The 16,167-nt window shown below is 37.3% G+C and overlaps 1 protein-coding gene and 1 long non-coding RNA gene across 6 annotated transcripts; one reads left to right on the plus strand and one right to left on the minus strand.

The window, feature by feature from the left end:
* Positions 1 to 269: 269 nt before the first annotated feature.
* LOC122534589 lies at positions 270 to 1,618 on the minus strand. Of its 2 annotated transcripts, none has more exons than XR_006307931.1 (3): positions 1,455 to 1,618; positions 621 to 741; positions 270 to 542 (listed from the first exon to the last, which is right to left on the minus strand). It is a non-coding gene; the product is annotated as an uncharacterized LOC122534589 (long non-coding RNA). The 2 variants fall into 2 exon arrangements; XR_006307930.1 differs by having other exon boundaries at positions 617 to 741.
* A 473-nt stretch (positions 1,619 to 2,091) lies between these two features.
* Positions 2,092 to 15,717, plus strand: LOC122534579 (probable serine/threonine-protein kinase KCC4). Of its 4 annotated transcripts, XM_043665353.1 has the most exons (8): positions 2,093 to 2,252; positions 2,289 to 2,369; positions 4,860 to 4,950; positions 11,036 to 11,239; positions 11,325 to 11,466; positions 11,702 to 11,901; positions 12,437 to 12,589; positions 14,100 to 15,717. In XM_043665353.1, the coding sequence occupies exons 2-8, from the start codon at positions 2,336 to 2,338 to the stop codon at positions 15,376 to 15,378; spliced, it is 2,103 nt and encodes a 700-aa protein (XP_043521288.1). In that variant the 5' UTR covers positions 2,093 to 2,252; positions 2,289 to 2,335; the 3' UTR covers positions 15,379 to 15,717. The 4 variants fall into 4 exon arrangements, with proteins under 4 accessions (XP_043521287.1, XP_043521290.1, XP_043521288.1 ...); XM_043665352.1 differs by having other exon boundaries at positions 2,092 to 2,369; XM_043665355.1 differs by lacking the exon at positions 4,860 to 4,950 and having other exon boundaries at positions 2,092 to 2,369.
* The last annotated feature ends 450 nt before the right edge of the window (positions 15,718 to 16,167 follow it).

The following is a 16,167-nucleotide window of genomic DNA, read 5'->3' on the forward strand; positions in this document are numbered from 1 at the left end:
CATACATAATATGCACTGTAGAAAGTCTTTCCTCATTTGTATTCCATTAAACACATACATAAATAAGTATATGCATGTTCATTGATAATTAACATTTTTTGGAAGATATGTTCTTTACATGTTTTATTTACAGTTTCAAAATATATTTTATATTCATCATATCTCTGAAAAATGTAATTATGAATGAAATTTAAGTAAATAAAATAATAAAAATTTTACGTATGTAGCGTTTAATATATAATTTTTGAAATACAACCAAAGATAACATATTCAACGGTATTATATAGTTTTAAGATAACATACATAACAGTGTTATATAGTTTCTTAATTTACTTGAAGATCGGAGTATATTAATGTTTCATAATTGAAAAATTCACGAATGAGCGTAGCAGGAATGCGACAGTCAAACAAATTGTCTAAACGTTGCCAAAAGCAATTTAGCGAATGTTGAAGGTGCAGACTTAAAAATTAAAAATAAACGTCGCTACTGGCGTTGCAGCATGCGTGTAAGCAATCGGGCATTACAGACAAAGATTTCGCGCCTAAACAAATTTTTCAGTAGAAATATCATTTCGAGTTTCACGAGCTAAATGTAATAAATTGTTATAATACGTACGAACGAACTAAATCTAACCGAGATGAGATGCGTCTTCTCTTTAGAAAATGAGGCCACTGAAGTTCAACTCACAATTGGACCAAATCAGATTTTCATGCCATCGCGTTTTCAGACAACTTTGAATTCTAAAATCCAAATGACAATTGATATTACAAAGATAAGTTTTTGCATTAGAAATTACATTTATATTTGTATTTATTTATTTATTTTTTTTCTTTAAATACTGAGTCTTACAATGCCATTTGTTTTATGTTAAAAATTTTGAAATAAATTTGTAAAAATCAGGGACCATGGGATCTTGTGCACAAAGGAAACAAGATCTTTCGGTTTTCAATATTTCAGAAATACTTTTCTGAATAAAGTAAAATTAAGAATTGGAAAAAAATTAATATGTTTCGTAACAATTATAGACCGCACAATATCATTGCCGAAAATATGAAAATTTATTAAAAGTTTCAGGTTCCTGGCAAAAAGTGTCGTACTAAAGTCAAGAATTTTATTTCTTATAATTGCAAGGCAGAAGAGTGTGATACACAAACAAAGTAGAAACAGATGTAGCTTAACATTCTGTTTATTCAACAACCCATTTACGTTTGCAACATGTGTTTACTCGAGTCCACCATATTTGCAATACTCAACAAAACTTAATGTTTAATAAACGTTCAACGTCAAGACAGAATAAAAAAAAAAAACAAAATACGAATGAATAAAAAGCTCATTCAGTAAACACTCATATCTCATTCAGAAGTGTCTGCTAAAACTCTTTGAAAGAAATTCATATTTGAAAATATAATTTCCATTACCTCTATATTCGTCTAGTTAATTAAAATTGGTTCACCCTAAAACCTCAATACCCGCGACGCTTGCGTTCACGTGGTTCTCAACTGGCGCGCCATGGATCCATCTCTTTGATCAATTCCGTAAATCCACTCACAATACTTATTCATCAAGCAATTCTTTTATTTCCAAATTATTTGTTCTTCAATTTCAAGATTCACTGACCTGTTCGCAACATTGAAAAATAGACAGAAAGTGGCGAATTAAAATTTGGAAGGATTCATCAAATCAAAGTCTACTCATCGGAATGACGAAGAGAATAAAGAGAGGAACTACTTTCAGCATGCTAGAACTTGGAACTCATCGGAATTCGTCAAATAAAATTTATTCATCGATATCGAAATTCATTCGCATGGTATATCCAGAACGAAGCGGTAACTTTACTTGTAGAACCTGTACAGATAGTTCATCGTTGATTCATTCCGAAATTTATTCATCAATATCTACTGATTGATACAGCGTAACAGTGACAAAGTTAGTCGAAGGGAAAAGTTAGTCGTTCGATGTCGGAACAAAGTGGATCGAAGGTGGTGGTCGGCTGGCGAAGAACGCGTGCGGAGCAGGAGGGCGTCGAGGAACGCCACTGGCCACGTGACCCGCCAGCAGAATCCGCGGCGTCCGCCGAAAATCTAAATCCGTCCGAGCCGAGAAGAAGAGGCACCAGGGACTCGCCGGCCTCCGGGGACTCGCCACCCGAGACACCACAAACGCGATAGTCAATAATTGCCTTTTGGGTGCACCGGATCGGCGAACGCCAGGAGACAGAGATCGAGAGCGCGATCATCGTCCGCGTGTGAAACACAGCGACTCGTCGCACCAGCCGAGCCTGTTTCCTCGGTGGCTCGAAGCAGTGGAGGAGGGTAGCCAACACGAGTTGACAGGATGATACGCGTCGACGAGACTGACCCGGTGGGCGGTAAGGGAGACCAAGCATTTCTCGATACACACCAAACGGCGTGCCAGGTTTATGGAATGCATTCACGATTGCATCGAACACCGTCGTGGCTTGTTTGTGAAATGTTTGATGGCAACGATTGGAATCTAGATGTATAAAGTTCGAGTAGCATGATGTATTATGCATACGGTGGACACATGTCGAGGGTTTTCGAGTGTAGAGTATATAATTGTCGAACGATCGTGGATAGATGTCGAGGATTTCAAGTATAGAATTGTCGTAAGATCGCGGTCTGTTTGTGAAACATTGAATAGAAACGATTGTTGGAATACGGACACAAAGATCTATGGCTTTCAAATTACATATTATCTGTATAGTGGATAGGATTTAGTGTCAAGTGTTAAAATTAAATTGTCGAATGTCGAGAACGACCGCGGTTTGTTTGTGAAACGATGAAAATGATTGTTGGAACAGAGTAATAAATAAAATTTTTAAAGGCAAAATATATTATAGATTGGCGTCGAGGGTTTTAAGTATGAAGTTGCTTCCTTTTAGAAGAAATATTTTAATACATATTTCATTCCATGTCGAGGCTAACTGTGAATGTTTGATGTGTTAAGTATATTTGTATGTGAAGACGACAGTGATATGAAAGACGCTCGTTTCTATAATATAGGAAGAAAGTGTTAAAACTTTTTACGAAAAATCACGAAGGGTAGGTTCACTCGTGGTGATTTCACTTTTATCCAAGTGAAGCGTGGCAGAGCGTGTTTCGAGCGTGGTTTTTCTTTAAATAAATGCAGTGATTCATTGGAATTTGGGACGGCGATAGAGCGTCGCTGGTTGTTTTCCGAACTCTTTGAACGATCGGTCTCGATGAACCCCGAAATCGTTCGAGGCCACGATGGTTAGGATGTTCCTAACCAGCTGTCTCGTACAAAAGGACGAAATGAGGTCGCGACCGATACGAAACTATGCGAGGAGACGTTTGTTCAAAGTGGAAAAGGAATTTCGTATCGAAACAAAAAGGAAACTCTCAGTACTTGCATATCTCAGTCATTCAGAAGCCACACACCATCAACTCTGTAAATTGGAAAATAGAAAGCAAAGAAAAAAAAAAAAAAAATGATATAAATATCATTTTAATGTTACATTTTGCACCTACCATTTCCTTGTGGTAATTAAATTCGTGAAATTGAACTGTCTGTTTCTTGAGCAATTTAGAAAAAATAAAGCGAATCAACCTGGCTTTTGGGAGACTTGGTTTATCACAATTGATCATAGTCGTAAGTTAATATAAAAAGTTGACTTCCAATTCAATTTTGTACTTTAATTCAATTGGCTTTTAATTCATCATTTTGTACGAATTCGAATTTAAAAATTTTTTATTGGTACGCGAAAGTACTCGTGGCCATTTCTATTAAAACTTCTTATTTCAATTTCGAATTCCTTTTGCGTAGTAAAGTCGTAAACATCGTACATAACAGCTCAGATATTACGCATGATCCACGGTTAAGATATAAAAATCGCTAAATTTATACGCGAGACAATTCGATATATGCGCACCGTTTCCTGTGTGTCAGAGTTGATGAGTTGGCCAGGTTCCCCTGTAGGATCATTGGAAAACAGATAATTAGGGTGGCATTTGATTTTCATTTTGAATATCGTCGTGTTAAATCGTCCTCGGCGAATCTTTGTGGCAAAAGAACGCGCCAGTCACCGGAACTGTTGCTGTCGGTAACGGAACTCGAGTCAAGTTTCAGCACGATCAGCTTTCGATTCGAGCAACAAACCTTTTATATACGAAATTCACGTGTCGACGATTCGACTCTCTTCATAAAGTTTTATTTTCGAATCGGTTGTTTTTTTCGACTCAAAAGTTCATTTTTAATTGAACGCTGGGAGGAAGTAATTTTCTATACGTTAATTGGATCGATTCCCACGCGCTTCGTTTAAAATGCAGCTAAATGCTCGAACATTTCTATTTATGACGTCTCTTTTCAATAAATTGAATAAATTTAAATTGAATAAATTAATTAAATTTATGTGTGTGCTGCGTATTTCTATTGCTTCAATCTTTTTAGATAGGTGGGCTGTCAAGTGCGGCCGATGTTAACAGAGATCATGAAATGAAATTACCTTTCATAATATTAGAGTATATACTTTTTGTCTTTATAAAAGTTGATGTAAAGTAAATTAATATACAAAGACACGACGAAACATAGATGAATTTTAATTTATTTTAACTGTATCACTAGTACTTCTGTTATAATTACATAGCAACCCGATTATTGTTACAGATGGAATTTTATAATTTTTTTGGGAAAGATTAATTTTCTTAAAGAAATTTAATATGTTAATATTCGATTGAAACCTTCTTAAGTTATCTTCCACGAGTGTAATAATAGTGGATCGAAAATTTACTATCTATCAGAATTCTCAGATTTCTTTTACTTAATTTCAACTTCAATGTTTATTATTGCTAAAAATGGAAAAAATGGCGTTTTACAGAGATCGAGCCGAGTTTCCCCTACCGAAATGTGACGGTGCGCCGTGGCGTGGAATTCAACGATCATTACGACATCCAATCGGAGATCGGACGGTAAGTGAACGTACGTCGATATTCATCGATCACGTACACTGGTGTATTTTTATTTATTGTTGACAAACGAACAAACGTATGGCGCCAAGAACGTACGTACGTAGATCGAATCGTCGCGATCGATTCGCAACAATGGCGATCCGTTGTTCAATTGGCAATGATTTTTCTCTACGTGCTCGCGATCGGGAAATGGACAGGGGCAAAATTATTCGCCACGCAGCTTTCCAGCGATCGAATTTATGTACGTAGAGGCACGATCGTTGCAAATATCGCGGCGAGCCGCAGGGTCGGGGCGAGCATGCTGTTTCTGAATTTGACACAATATGCGTGCTAGCATTGCGCAATCATTATACATGCTGCCCCGAGACTCTAATGCATGCCTCAGGCGTGGAGGAACGCTTCAAGGAACACGGAATTTCAGTTTTGAAGGGCAGACCGTTCCGTTCTTGAAGACCAGCTCGTTCGACAAAGATCAGTGAAGTCGAAACTTCACACTTTGCTTTCACGGTATTGGATTCTGCTGTAAATTTTTTGTCCGATTGTTTCTGCTTGAATGAAAAGGAACTCTCAATGTTTCGAAAATAATTTTTAATATAAAATTGAAATAAGACATCGCGCGTGTAATTGTTTTCTTTTTTTTTTTTTTTTTTATTTTCTTCGTAGATAGGGAAACACGATTGTGTAGAAAATGACGAGGAAAAGAAATGCGGTTAACGTTAATAATATTAACGTTAATTTTAATAAATAACGTTAATATTATTAAAATAGGGTTTACGTTATTTTTAACACGTTGTAATGATTTTGTAAAATCTCTTGTATTAACTAAATTATTATAAACTATTAACTAAATTATATTTCTCTTAAAAAGATTCTTCCATTTGTTGAGTCAAAAATTAGTAAACTGGAATATTAATCAGAATAACCACTTAATATTTCTCGTAATCTTACCAAGGTAAACCGAATAATCACTTAATATTTCTCGTGATCTTACCAAGGTAAATTTTAGATGTGCCTATCTCCTTGTTATTTTTCATTAGTCAAGAATTGATTAACTAGATGCTAGAACCTTAAAATTAAATCAATGTGAACTTTCAACGAATTTTCAATTTTCTTTTTAATTTCACATCGTGCAAATGATGTATTTAGATACCTGAACTAGACCGAAGAAGGTTCGAAGAGATAACAAAGAAAAAAAAAAAAAAATTAAAACAATATGAAAGCAATTTGAAAAGTGAAGAGAATCGGGGAGAAATATTCAAAAAGCTAGAATATATCGAGAATATAGGTGATAAATTTTCCGTCGACGGCGAAGACGTAAAAAGAGATCGAGGAAGAGGAAGGGAAAAATTCGAAACCTTGACGTGTTTATTCCTTCCGGCGAGCGTAGTATTCCTGTCTTGTGTACATCGTAATCTTTCAGTTACTATGCGTGCCTGCCATTATGAATGAGACTCGAACCTGAATGGTCTTCACATGCAAGGCTGCCGCTTTCACGAGCCAGTAAAATCTATTGAAATAAATCGTTGGAATGTTTGTTCTTTCCAGTTGCGCTCTGCATTGCGATCGCACACGCGATGACTATCGACTATAACTCCTCGAATCAATATGTATCGTGTGAGAATTATTGGCAATCGTTCGTGACTTACGAAGAGATTGTTAAAATTTCGAAACGTCACCCGCGACTCGATGTGGAGTGAGTGTTTATTTTTAATCAGGATCAATACGGAGGTTGATTTTTATTTTTAATTGGGAGGCGTACAATGGTGATTGTGTGTATTGGCAGCCAGGCGCGAAGTATTGACAAATGGACCGGTGCCAAAGGTAAGATCTGAATGTCAATGACGAACTATTAGTGAACCGTCAATTTTGAGCGACCGCGTTTGATTCGGACAACACCGAAAATTCTTCGCGGATGACTTAATGTTTTGCCATTGTTTGGAGAAGCTAAATCATGGTGCTTTGAATTTCATTCGCGGAAGGAAATTCCATTGTATTTGCACTGTGATCTACAATAGGCGTCGATACTTTTGATTTGGGATTAAATAATAGTTGGCAAGATGTATTGGAATGCTCGTGACACGAAGTAAATAAACAACGCAATAAATAAACAATTATTACACGTTGTGAGAAAATAATTGTATTCTCTCTGTAGGAAACCTAGACGTTGATGTCGTTTCAAGTAATCGAGGAGTTTTTATATAATTCCTTATCGATCCTTTAAATGTTAGCAATGTCGTTCAATATTAATTGTCATGATCAAATTGGGGAATTAAATTAAATTCTATTAAAGAAATTCACTGTTACACAGTTTTACGTAATAAACGACGCAAATGTGAAAATTTCAAATACAAATATATAAATGTATATAACACAGAGCATTACTGAAATGCTACACCTTGGTTCTCACTTCGATAATCAGAAACGGAAACTGTCCAAACCATTTATATCTCGAAATTCCAACGAAACGTGCACGACTTTGAGTCATTGGCCATTTTACAACGGAATTATTTCATTCATGACTCGATATTTCTGTCCCTCTGTCTTCCAAGAGAGCGTCCACGATCGCGAATCATCGAGCATGACTCTAATAACAAGTTGTACCGTAAATCATGTTTTCCAATTAACCGAAAGCGTTTTCATCGTTCCGTACGATCGTACGTCGAATTTGGCCGTTTTCCATCGAGAGCTAGCGATATGTACATAATGCGCGAATCATCGCAGTGAATCGTATCCACCGGAGAAAAATATCTTCTCGATGGTCGTTGAATCGAACCGCGAAGTGTGCTGTTCAGCTTGATAACGAAGGTATGCGAAGAGCCGACGTTGCATCAAGTTCCAAGTGTAATCAAGGTCCTTGCACGTCTATAAATAATGCGTTTTTCGTGGTGACTGACGTTGGTGCGCCGAGTCGCTGTTAGCATCCCGACGCTCTTACACCCTTGAGCCATGAATTCGATCGTGCATCGTCATTGCATCTTTTCTCGGTCTGCGAACAGCCGAGTCCACTCGCAATTACGGATTATCTCTCACGTTGAAATTTCGAAACTTTTACAATCTGTCGCGTACTTCTTAGTCGCTATTACATCTATTTTATTTGTTTATTAACAGTTAACGGGCATAGGTCTTACGATGGAAAAAGAAAGGAAGAAAAGTAACAGTTTAAGTATTTTAAGTCGCTGATATTTTCAAATTTTCAAATATTTTCCCATCCTAGAATATTTAGTGTAATTATTATATTTCGTTTACTGGTATATCATTAATATTTTTAGTTTATTTATATTTTTATGTATATTTTTACTTATATTTACTAATATTCTTACTTATATTTTATAACTTTATATTTACTAATATTTTTACGTATATTTTATAACTCTATATCTACTAATATTTTTACTTATATTTTGTAACTTATATTTACTAATATTTTTACTTATATTTTGTAACTTATATTTACTAATATTTTGTAACTTATATTTACTAGTATTTTTACTTATATTTACTAATATTTTTACTTGTATTTTATAACTTTATATTTACTAATATTTTTACTTATATTTTATAACTTATATTTACTAATATTTTTACTTATATTTTATAACTTATATTTACTAATATTTTTACTTATATTTTGTAACTTATATTTACTAATATTTTTACTTATATTTTGTAACTTATATTTACTAATATTTTTACTTATATTTTATAACTTTATATTTACTTAATATTTTTGCTTATGTTGTATAACTTATATTTACTAATATTTTTGCTTATGTTGTATAACTTATATTTACTAATATTTTTTTAGTTTACTTTATTTGTTTTGTCATTGTACAATTATTCTCCTTCTCTGCTCAAATATTCCGTCATCATCCGAGGATTGAAACGCAGTCTTGCCATAGCGTCACACCGGCGAATTTTCTGGCAAACGTTCCATTGTGATAATTTGCAATTTCGACCCCGTTGTGTGTCCATGGTATGCTCTACTAAACTAACTCGCTGAGTCACTAACGTGGCTTGGTTGCACCATCATATTTTATCACGCCTCTAAGCCATACCTTGATTCTATACTTCTCTCAATTTCTATTTCCATGCAACTTTTTCTGTTCACGAAGGAGATTATTTTCGATTATTCGGCCCGAGTCGAACCGAGATTCCTAGATACACATATTTCCAGATCTACGCACGAATAAATAGGAATAGGATAAATCATGTTTTCCTCTGTATATTTATAGCGAAATCACCTTGACGAGATACGAATAGTAAAATCTCCAAAGTTAAAAAGGATTTCAAGATATTCGGCGGTATTTTGATTCGACGTTGCTTGGCACAACAGCGCACGATAAATCTGCAGACCATGGCAGGTGCATAAACGAGATTTATTCTGATACACGGAATTGGACGAAATTGCACGCTTGTTTGAGAAAGTCTTGATCTTTCATGAACTTTACAAATCGACTGCATTTAAAATTCCGCAGCTTTTTCAGTTGGAACTGCGCGTAACTGATTCTCAGATAATAAGCGTTACGATTTTCCGAATTTCTTTTGCAATTTTTCTCTTCTTTTGTATCTGTCACTGCTTGAGGAAAAATTCGTGATTTTCTCGGATATCGATGACTATACATGTACAAAATATTAGACCAAAATTTCACTAAAGTTTGTACTAAAATTTTGGACAAAATTTATTTGACCTTCGTAAGATTCGTAACATATTGCTTTGATCTCGGATATTGATTGACTATATATGTACGAAATATTAGACCAAAATTTCACTAAAGTTTGTACTAAAATTTTGGACCTTCACAAGATTCGTAACATATTGCTTTGAACGGACGAATTTGTGCTCAGAAATAATGCCATGTTAATTTTTACGTGAATACTATTGCCTTAAAAGCATTTAAAAACTCGGCATATCATGCTAATTTTATGAAAACAAATTTCTCAACAATGTTTCATTGAAATAATTCGAAATGTTTGATTTCACTAAAGAAGGTAATTCAGATATCAAGTATTTTAATTGGTAGTGTAAATTGCAATAAAAAAGGGGAATTAGATATCTTGTTTATATAAGATGGAACGTGAGGAATTAACAAGGTCAAAGTTCACGAATGCGACTGCTGTTCTTGCTCTTGAGACGTTCAATGAAATATTAACAAGGTGTTTCTGTTCTGTTCTTTCGCGTGCTTAAGTATTCTTCAGTTGCTACGATTTATTACATTCATACATCTTGCTGCTGCAAGGCTACAAGGAAAGAAAATATTCTTTTCTCTTGCTCTATCTTCAGCGGGGAATATTTGTTTTATTCTAATGTTAAATTTTTCGTCTTATTCCGAAATTTTGTCATTAAATGAGATTCTGCTGAATCGTAAAACAATCGATAGAAACACAGGAATACACATTTTTCTTAACGAATGAAATGAGTTCTTGATTACAATCTAAATCAACAATAGCTGATGCGTTCTGTCTGTTGAACAATTTACATTAAACTGTGTGTTTATGCTTCGAGTAAAAGCGATTGTACACGTTCACATTGGGGTGAGATATTTTTTTTCGTCGAAAATAACGTTCGATTTCGCGCAGCATCAACCGTGAATTGTTATAATTCGCTAATGGTTGGAAAGAACAGATGTTGGGTCGAAATAGTTCAGCGGAAAGTTTATGGGAGTTGATGTCTCTTTTTTTTTTTTTAAATATACATCACTGTCGCTAAATCTAATCCAATAATTTCTATCTAAAATCTATCTAAAAACCATTAATGATGTGACGAAGTTTAAACAGTTTAAACGTTGAAAAATTAATTAGAAAGTTTGAAAATTATATCGAACTTTATAGAAAGATATTTGGTAAATTATGTTGGACACAAAAAATGCTCGAGTTGCTCGCACGAAACGTCGGTTAAATTCTAGGGCTGCAGACGCCAATTTTGAAAAAAAGTACAAAAATAAAGAGATCCGAAGCTTGTTGCTTCTGATACACAGTTCTGGCGTTAACAATGAAGACAACGGCACGATCGAAATCGTCTAGAATAGAAATCTCTTCGGGTCTTACGTACGTAGACTGCGCAAAACACGATCGTTCCTATTTGCAGAGGAAAATTTGGCACCGTTTATCGATGTAAGGAGAAAGTAAGCGACCTGATGCTGGCCGCGAAGGTGGTGAACACGATGAAAAAGGAGGACAGACGAGCGGTGGAGCGAGAGGTGGAGATCATGAGACGGCTACAGCATCCACGGCTTATTCAACTTTACGACGCCATCGACACCGGCAAACAGATACACGTGGTTTTGGAACTGTAAGATACTCTCGATACATTGCGATCATTTTCTATAAATTTCATTTCATTTCATCATTACGATTATTCCCGTGTATGTTCGAAGGATCGAAGGTGGCGAACTATTCGAGAGGGTGATAGACGACGATTTCGTGTTGACCGAGCGTAGTTGCGCCGTTTTCCTGCGACAGATCTGCGAGGGTGTAGAGTTCATTCACCGGCAGAACATCTTGCATCTCGATTTAAAGGTGAAATTACGTGTTAAAATGTCGCTTGCTCGTCGTTACATCGAATCGAATGGAATCGAATTGTCGTTATTTGGCAATTCATTCATAATTTATCGAAGCGTGGAGTTGCCGCGAGAAGTTTTTATTACACACGTAATGTGTATTTGTCTTTCTCACGATCGTCAACAATTTCACTATCCCGCGTTGTTATTATTGAACTATCTAATCTAACGAACGATGTATTCTCTATTTCTAGCCTGAGAACATATTATGTTTGACAAAGGAAGGTAACAGAATTAAAATCATAGACTTCGGCCTGGCGAGAGAGTACGATCCGAAGAAGAAGCTGCAAGTTCTATTTGGCACGCCGGAGTTCGTTGCGCCGGAAGTCGTTAATTTCGATCAGATTGGTTACGGCACCGACATGTGGAGTATAGGCGTTATCTGTTACGTATTGTAAGTAATCGCCCTTCAACTTCGATCCGTTTGCTTTATATAACTTTGTCATTACACTGTGTGGGAAAAAAACAGGCACCTAGATATTTGAGAAATTTTCAAGAAGTGAAACGCGACTGTGATTGTTGACTTTAGGAAAAATTTCGGAGAAAGAGACACTTATAAATTAATTTAAATTTTCCCTCTACCGAGCATATTCTTCCTCTTTTTTTTTTAAATTCAACATTGAATCTCATTTATTCCTTGTCTACTTTATACACAGCACTGCATACATCTTCGTAAACATTAGAAAAATTCCATCTTTATTTCGAGCCAACCTTCGGCGAGAAACGTGTAAAACGCGTTTTGCATTCCACAGTTCTATTTCCCAACAGTCCGGGGAACATAAACTTTAACATTTGCCGGCTCGGGCAACGTAAATTGTACCAGTGAAATTCGCCTGTTTCTCCCCACACGAAGAGAGATTAAAAATCTTTCTACTCTAATACATAAATTACAGGGAAACGTTAACAGGCCAGTTTATTTTTATTTCCAGGTTATCCGGTTTGTCGCCGTTCATGGGGGACACCGATCTCGAGACGATGGCGAACGTGACCATCGCCAAGTACGACTTCGATCATGACGCGTTCACCAACATATCGGAAGACGCGAAAGATTTTATTCGATGTCTGCTAGTCAAAGACAAAGAGTACGTATCGTTTGTTATTTTCGACGAGTATTACGTCGTGCAAACGTGACGCGTATTTTATGCTAAAATACCGGAGCCGCCGATCGATTGCGTTTCCCCGATCGACAAAAAATCAAACGCGACACGTTTGCAGAATTTATTAATGAACGTGACTGTCCAGATAACAAAACGCGCATATTGCTCGCCAACGAAATCAAACAGAGACGTCATTTTCTATCGTCTATCAGGATCAAGTAATTTTTTTTTTTGCGTTCTATATAGAAAGAAGAACGATAAGACTGCGCACTGTATCGAATATCGACGTTGTGCTGTCTTTAGCCATGAATTAATAAATTAAAAATAAAGCACAATCGAACAAATCGCGAATAAAATGTTCATAATAATTAGAATGATGGAAGAACATCAAAAATGAACTGTGTGGCAAGTTGAATCAATTATTAGAATTTCTAGTTAATCTCTAGAAAGTTTAGTCTCATTACATCTGAGACATTCCTCAAATTAGAAATTAACGATAAATTCGTGTAGAAAATTTATTGTAACAGCTTGTTTAATTCGAGACAATAAAATAACAGCTGTTAAGATCACGATATGTCAATCTATGTACATAAAGAACTATCTAACTAGATCGACGATATTAAACTTGTGACATTGAAATTGAATTCAAAGTGAAATATTGAAAGAAAGAGATGAAAAAAGTTTTCTGGTATGTATATTCAGTTATCTAGGCAGTCACGGCCATGGTTTTATCGTAACTCTTTCACAGTTACTCTTTCTCTCTCTCCCTTTGTGTCTGATTAATCCCGAGCATGTTTTTCTTCATTCTCGACGTGTTGCTTTTCACACCAAGTGAAAAACGAACATCCAAAAGAACCAACAAACCATCACAACATCCAAACGTCTTAATCAACCTAAAACCAACGATTCTATTTAGCTTCTATCTATCTTTCTTCAAATCAAACTCCCGACAAACAAAGTAAGCACCCGAGTTGCATTACAACGAATCAGAAAAAAAAAAAAAAAAAAAGGAAATCAAAATCTCAAATCAAAGTTTCTCTCAGCTTCCTTTCCAAAAGAAGAACCGAATTGCTCTCGCTGCGTTTCACGGACAGAACCCTGCTGCCTCTAAACAATATACCAGTACCGAAAGCGACCAAGGAAGCGGAAATGCATCGTACATGTAGCTTCTTGCTCCGCCAGTCTGGCCCTCGACCTCGAATTTCATTCAAGGGAAAACACACGTTTGTACAACGTCGCACGTGTCCCTCGCGCGTTTCCATCTCATCACCACTGTGTCAAACCATTCGCTCCCATCGCTGAGAAGTCTACGTAGAGTCGCGTGGTCTCAGCTCAGGCTCAAACATATGTGTGTGTGTGTGAGAAAGAGAGAGAAAGAGAGAGAAAGAGAGAGAGAGAGAGCAACAAAGAAAGAGAGAACAAAAAAAAAAAAAATGAAAGAAAGAAAGAATTACTGGCGAGATCATCTTCACGAAGAAGCTGTCGAATCTTTCAGCAAACGTATGTCGGCGGCGGAGTGCAGGGAGCATCGTTGGCTGGCCAAGAAGCCAGCGAGTCAGCAACAGCGGCAGGTGGAGGAAACGGCGATGCCACCGGCTCGAAGCGTGCAAATCCCTCGAGTGCGGACGAGCAACGTGGACGAGCTGGACGTGACCAAAGAGAATCTGAGACTGTTCGTGGAACGTTGGCGAGAGCATCCGGACAGTCCGTACCTGATAGATATTCCGCAGTGCTTGCTCGGCCAGCAGCTGAATTCAACGGGCGATCGCGAGGAGTTAGTGTCGTTGAGAGGTCAGAGCCCGTCGCCTTGCGCCAGTATCTGCAGCACGCTGTCGGAAACGACGGACAGCTCGCCCCGCGAGGGCCACGGCACGTTCCTCACGGTGCCTAGTTTCGGATACGGTCTCGAGAGGAGAGCCTCCGAGAGCGTCGCCACGCAGAAGCCGAGGAGCGACCCTGCCAGCCAGATTATCCTAGCCGAGGAGATAATCAAATTGTCGGAGCGTCTGAGATCCATAGCCATGGGAGCGTGCGAGACACCGAACGACGAGGAGACTACCAGCTCGGTGATCGGCGAACGGAATAGTAAAAGAAACGAGCCGAACGAGAAGGAGAAGGAGAAGAGAAACGAGGCTCGCGAGAAGAGGAACGGCTTGGTCGTTGAGAACAGCGAGTGCAACGAAATCACGGAGAAACTGTCGAGCATAGTGAGACACAGGAAGCTGAACGGAACCACGTTTCACAGTAGTCGTAGCTTCGACAAGTACGAGACGAACACTGGGAACGTGTTCGCTTCGTTGAGAAAGACAGGGAGGCAGAAGAGAGAGGAAGAGTCTTTCGAGTCGACCAGGTCGGAATCTCTTGAGAAGAAAGTGGAAGGCGCGACGTGTGATAAGACGATAGACGAGAGAATACCGAGGAAAGATGGCGAGATGGACCTTACGCCACCGTGGCGACGTCCACGCGTGAAACAGTTCGGCGAGACTAGCAGAGATGTTCCACGGATCTCTGGGCTTCGTAATTTGCACAAGAGCCTGAATCTGGACGAACCTGCTAATACCAAGGATCTGTTGCTTCATTTGCTTGGCGAATGGGAAGAGGTTGCCACGAGACCGTCGGGTGTTGGCCGCAAGTCTGTCAGCGTTGACTGGTGCGGAGAAGAGTCTGTCGCTAGAAAGACAATGAACTCATTGGCGGAGTATTTCCAATCGAAACAACAAAAGTCCACGGCTGCTAACGTTAGCTCGCCCATGTCGAGTTCGATACACCGTTGAAACGATTCGTCGGTAAAATCGAGGACTATACGTGTGTTGGATTTGTGCCTGTTGTTCCTTACAACGACGACAATCGTCGGGGATGATTCGTTATTGTGAGGTTCTCAGGGCAGTGCAAGATTATTTCTCGTTCAACGTTTGCGCACAGCGCTGAATGAAGCACTTCCGGCCTGAACGGAGCAAGACAAGTTTGTAGTGAGCGTGCAATTTTATTTGAATTCACTTGTGTCGAATTCAAGTAAATACGCGAGTTCCTGGTGAATTGCTCGCGTTGTCAAGTTTATTATATTCGACTGAAGGAAGAGAAACGATTGATTATTAAAATATTTCGACAATCGACACGTGTATCGATTCTTTGCTCTCCAGAAAACATTTCCTTTCACGACGATACTAATAAAACAAAAAAAAAAAAAAAAAAAATTGGAAAAAAAAAAAAAAAAAAAAATTGGCTAGCAGTAAAGTAAAAAAGAATGTACAATAACTTCCAGAGATGGAGGTTTTTCGTACAGCTGGAGCGTAGAAATAAAAAGAGAAATATTTTCTAGATTACGAACTATATTTAATATGTAACTATATATAATATATAGATCCTTGCAGTAATAATTTTCTATACGAAACGAAAGTTAATCTCTACAAGAACAATTGTAAGAAAAATATAGAATCAGATTTCGTTGGTATAACGTTCTTATGGGTTGATTTATCGCTAAAAGTGTCTGTGTACAACACACGATTACATATATTACGATTAAATATATTTAATGCTATAAAAAATATTTCTCTTTTATTTTT

Source organism: Frieseomelitta varia, unplaced genomic scaffold (genome assembly GCF_011392965.1).
Source record: "Frieseomelitta varia isolate USP_RPSP 00005682 unplaced genomic scaffold, Fvar_1.2 scaffold_614, whole genome shotgun sequence".
Taxonomy (NCBI): Eukaryota; Metazoa; Arthropoda; class Insecta; order Hymenoptera; family Apidae; genus Frieseomelitta; species Frieseomelitta varia.

Excerpts from the sequence above, each read along its gene's own strand:
- LOC122534579 (XM_043665352.1), top strand. The coding sequence starts at position 2,336 with ATGATACGCGTCGACGAGACTGACCCGGTGGGCG. Across the intron at positions 4,951-11,035 it reads ATCCAATCGGAGATCGGACG|AGGAAAATTTGGCACCGTTT; the intron begins GTAAGTGAACGT and ends TCCTATTTGCAG. Across the intron at positions 11,467-11,701 it reads TCTTGCATCTCGATTTAAAG|CCTGAGAACATATTATGTTT; the intron begins GTGAAATTACGT and ends CTCTATTTCTAG.